The sequence below is a fragment of the Coenobita brevimanus genome, chromosome 101, assembly GCF_032717465.1.
Source record: "Coenobita brevimanus isolate Jiangsu-jjx chromosome 101, ASM3271746v2, whole genome shotgun sequence".
In the NCBI taxonomy this organism is placed as follows: domain Eukaryota; kingdom Metazoa; phylum Arthropoda; class Malacostraca; order Decapoda; family Coenobitidae; genus Coenobita; species Coenobita brevimanus.
The window spans coordinates 72,510,663-72,514,678 of record NC_137054.1 but is presented as its reverse complement, the minus strand read 5'-3'; the positions used below and the strand labels follow the sequence as shown (position 1 = coordinate 72,514,678).

The following is a 4,016-nucleotide window of genomic DNA, read 5'->3' as shown; positions in this document are numbered from 1 at the left end:
ATAGCTCTCCACACCTCTCCTCCATTCATGTTGCCTTCAGATAATATTGCTCAGGTGCCAGAAATAGTAGCACTGATTCACTGACTCAGGAAAAAAATATATATATATATATATATATATATATATATATATATATATATATATATATATATATATATATATATATATATATATATCTACCGTACGTCTTTTGGGAGAAAAAAGAAAAAGAAAAAAGAACGATGGCCATGATAATACTGTAATGATCATAAAAAAAATCTATCGACAGACAGATATTGGTGAGTAACTACATATAGATGAAGAAAAATACTGATGCAGAAATGAGATTCCTTTTACTCTAACTAGGCCCAGATGTTCCTCCTTTTGCAGCTTATTTCATGCAGCTCACTGGCTGAAAAAGACACAGCTATGGCTCCTTTCCATAGCACTTCATCGTGATTAGCACCATTGTCTACTATTAATCTATTGTTACACCTCAGCGTTCATACCGGGGAGATATAATTTTATTGGCCGAGTTAAAATAAAAAGAGTATAGCGTACATCCTGCCACAACCAAGTCACTCAGCCATATCACCTGCGAGCGCTCGTGCTGGGACTTCCACACACACACACACACACACACACACTGCCACTTTGCATATGCCACACCTTATTTTTACACATACAATAGCCTATTAATTAGGATTTTGAATTACGAACATATTTCATTTAGTGGTGACGTTATACATGCATGGACTGGGAAAGGTGTACAGTTTAAAACAAGACTAATATAATGAAACTTCTAGCTCTAACTGGCATCCCTCCCAGTAAGATGGTTGCTCCTTGCAATATAAACCGCGAAAGTGACTCGCTACCAGCATTCTGTGTGGTGTGGTGGAGCATTTAGTGTGTTCCTCCTCAGCCGGCCTATCTAGTTTGGTTGTGGGAGAGCATGAAGGCTTTAGTGGTTGTGTTGCTGGCGTGCTGGGCGGTGAGCACACAAAGCTCACCTGCCGTGCCACGAGCCTCCTCAGACTCGGCCAGACTTGTGGGCATTACCTTTGGTGACTTTTTATCTACTTTGAATATCTTCAAAAAGCCACTACCAGCCCCGCCCACCACCCACACTGCGCCCATCACCACTCGGTCCGCCTCCAGGCCGTTCATGCTGGGAAGGCGCGAGGGCGATAGGGCGGTCCCCATTGTGTTCGGTGACCAGGGGCAGAAGGAAACTACGACTCCTTCAACGACCATCCCGACTCCACCAAAGACGGAGGCGGCGGTCAGTTTGCCAGCGAAATCTGGGAATGACGGGGTAGTGGTGTTCCCCAACAGGAGGCGTATCGGTGCTCCTAAAGATTATGAATGCGGAATATTGAAGAATACGACATCAAGCCAGTGCGTGTTGGAATTAGGTCAAATGATGTTCAATGGCAGCTGCGAACGCCTCCTAGCAAAAGGCAGCCATTGCGCTGACGGTGAATGGCTGGTGAAGGTGGGGGCCGAGGAAGCCGAGTGCCAACCGCGACCGTGCCCCAAGGGACGGGTGCTGTACAACCAGCAGTGTGTAAACCCCTCGGACATGACGGTGTGCGCCCACGGACAGATGCTTTACGTCAATTTCGACGGGAGGGCCGAATGCGACTGTGAGCCTAATTTCGTGTACGAACCAGTCAGCGGTGGCTGCTATTCCCAGTATGAGCGAGGGCCGTGCAGGTTCGGCAATTATTTGGATTTTACTGATACGTGTAGTGTGGAGTGCGTCCATAATGACTGTGTTCTTAATGGCTACGTGAAAAACAGTGTGACCAACGAATGTTATCATAAAATGTACAATGGGTTTTGTGACAAAAACTTGCAAAGATTTCATCGAGAAAACCACACAGTGGAGTGTGCAGCCATTGACTTGAGGAACATCTTTGACGTGGCAACTCTACGGTCATGCCCGCCCGGTTCCCGCCATGACTTCCTTGGCGAATGCCGCGAGGAGTTCCGGGTCCCCGCCATCACCTCTATGCCCGCCCTTTACAGCGGCTGCCCCAGTGGCTTCATCAAGGACCCCAGGGGCACCTGCCGCCGCGCACACAGTCTCGTCTGATGAACACCACACCACACCACACCACACCACACTACACCACACCAAACTACACTACACCTCGCCTCACCACACCTCATCACACAACACCACAACACACCACACCGCCCCACCTAGTACCTGACCTGTCCTTATCCTCCTCCACAACACGCACACCCCAACACACAAGCTTACACACGCACTCCTCTTTTTACTTTCCAAAATCTTCTTCGCCTACAGCCATGTACTTGGCTGAAGGTGGGCCACTTCCCTCAGTAAAAGAGTAGCGTATCGGGACTTAGTAGCTCAGTTACCCTTCAGACCCTGCCAACCACTGCTTAGCTCTATAAAGCAGGGGTGATAGCCTATAAACGGTACATGGCGTGTTGTCCACATATATACATACAAATACACATACTTAATACATTACTAGGCACAATGCTACACATGTTCACTGCAAATACCCATAGCCCTGTATTTCACGTCTCAGCAACTTGAACTGTCGTATTTTCAAACAAATATATGGTTTCTTCTACATATACTGCAGCGAACATTGTATACTAAATATATTAGTAAAGTTATATAGTGCAGCATACTGTAAGACAACCCACTCTTGCCATATATTTTCATGGTAATAGTAGCATTATATATTCCTGTGATATTAGATTAAGTAAGTGTTATTATGTGAGCCATGTATCTTATGTAAATATATTTATACCTAAATAGATTATGTATATACAAAACAATTATTTTTCTTACCCCCCCGACACTGAATGTTCGATATTTATACATTTAGCATTCATCATTACACTGTGACACGTAGGCTACTCTCGAAAGGGTAGGAAGCTCCCTAATACCTTTTCCCAAGCGAATTATTTTGTTTATTAAACCTTACTGTCCTTTTCTGCATTACCTAAACGCTTTCAATATCGCCATACTCTGCATAATTAACATACAAAAGGATATTACCTAGCCATATATAAAAAACGCTAAGGAAGAGGTGTTAGGGAGCTTCCTTGCCCGACGAGAATACGAGCCCAAATCTTCTTTTTCTTTCGCTTTCCCGTTTTTTTTTTCCTATTAACCTTTTCAGCGCAATAACTCGTCTTTTTCTTTTTCTTTTTTCATTCTTTCTATTTTTTTCTTGCTTTCCTTGCTTTTTTTTTTTTTTTTTTTGCCGCCTCCAGACTATTCTATTAAACTTAGAAAATCATCCTGTTCATGAAGAATCTCAAGAAAGGCTCGAAAAGATCTAGGTCAAAAAGTTTCCCCAAGCTAAAATATAATTGACTGGTGTAAGCTCTATGAAAGTTTTAAGCATTTTGTAATACTGAACGGGTAAAGTCCACAGAAAATTCATGAAAAAATAATGCATCAAAGCACCATCAAGACTTATAAAGCTAATTTGTGTTTCTAAAAAAATTACCGTACCATTTGTGTCGAAAAGTTATAATACTTAAAACACATCCCTGACATAAGAGAATTAACTTTCATCTATCTGTCTATCTACTTATCTGTCTATCTATCTATCTGTTCGTCTGTCTGTCTATCTATTTATCTGTCTGTCTATCTATCTACCCATTTATATACCTATAGCCATACGCCTTAATCCCGCATGGGGTGGCCACAAACAAATCACCTCCACCTCCATATCCATTTGAGTGCTCTCCCTCCAACTCAGACACACACCCTCTCTCATAATCTCCACTCCATCTATCTCATCCTCGGTCTGCCCCTTTATTCTCCCCTCCATCTCAATCACATACCCTCTTCTTGTCAGTCTCTCTCCAGTTATGGGAACCTACAATGAATTTTTAATCAAGACAGAACGGTCACAGATAGGTCGGTGTTTCTCTTGCAACAGATAGCAGATGGAGAGATAAGGAAGTGGAAGAGAGAAGGAAGTGGATGGCCGCAGACGGATCAGGAGGAGGAGGAGGAGAAACAACCAGGTAAAGGGATA

At 43.4% G+C, this 4,016-nt stretch overlaps 1 protein-coding gene across 1 annotated transcript; it reads left to right on the top strand.

Annotated features, from left to right (window-relative positions):
• Positions 1-881: 881 nt before the first annotated feature.
• On the top strand, positions 882-2,114 carry LOC145414841 (uncharacterized). Its single transcript, XM_080284262.1, has one exon. The coding sequence runs from the start codon at positions 932-934 to the stop codon at positions 2,075-2,077; it is 1,146 nt and encodes a 381-aa protein (XP_080140388.1). The 5' UTR covers positions 882-931; the 3' UTR covers positions 2,078-2,114.
• The last annotated feature ends 1,902 nt before the right edge of the window (positions 2,115-4,016 follow it).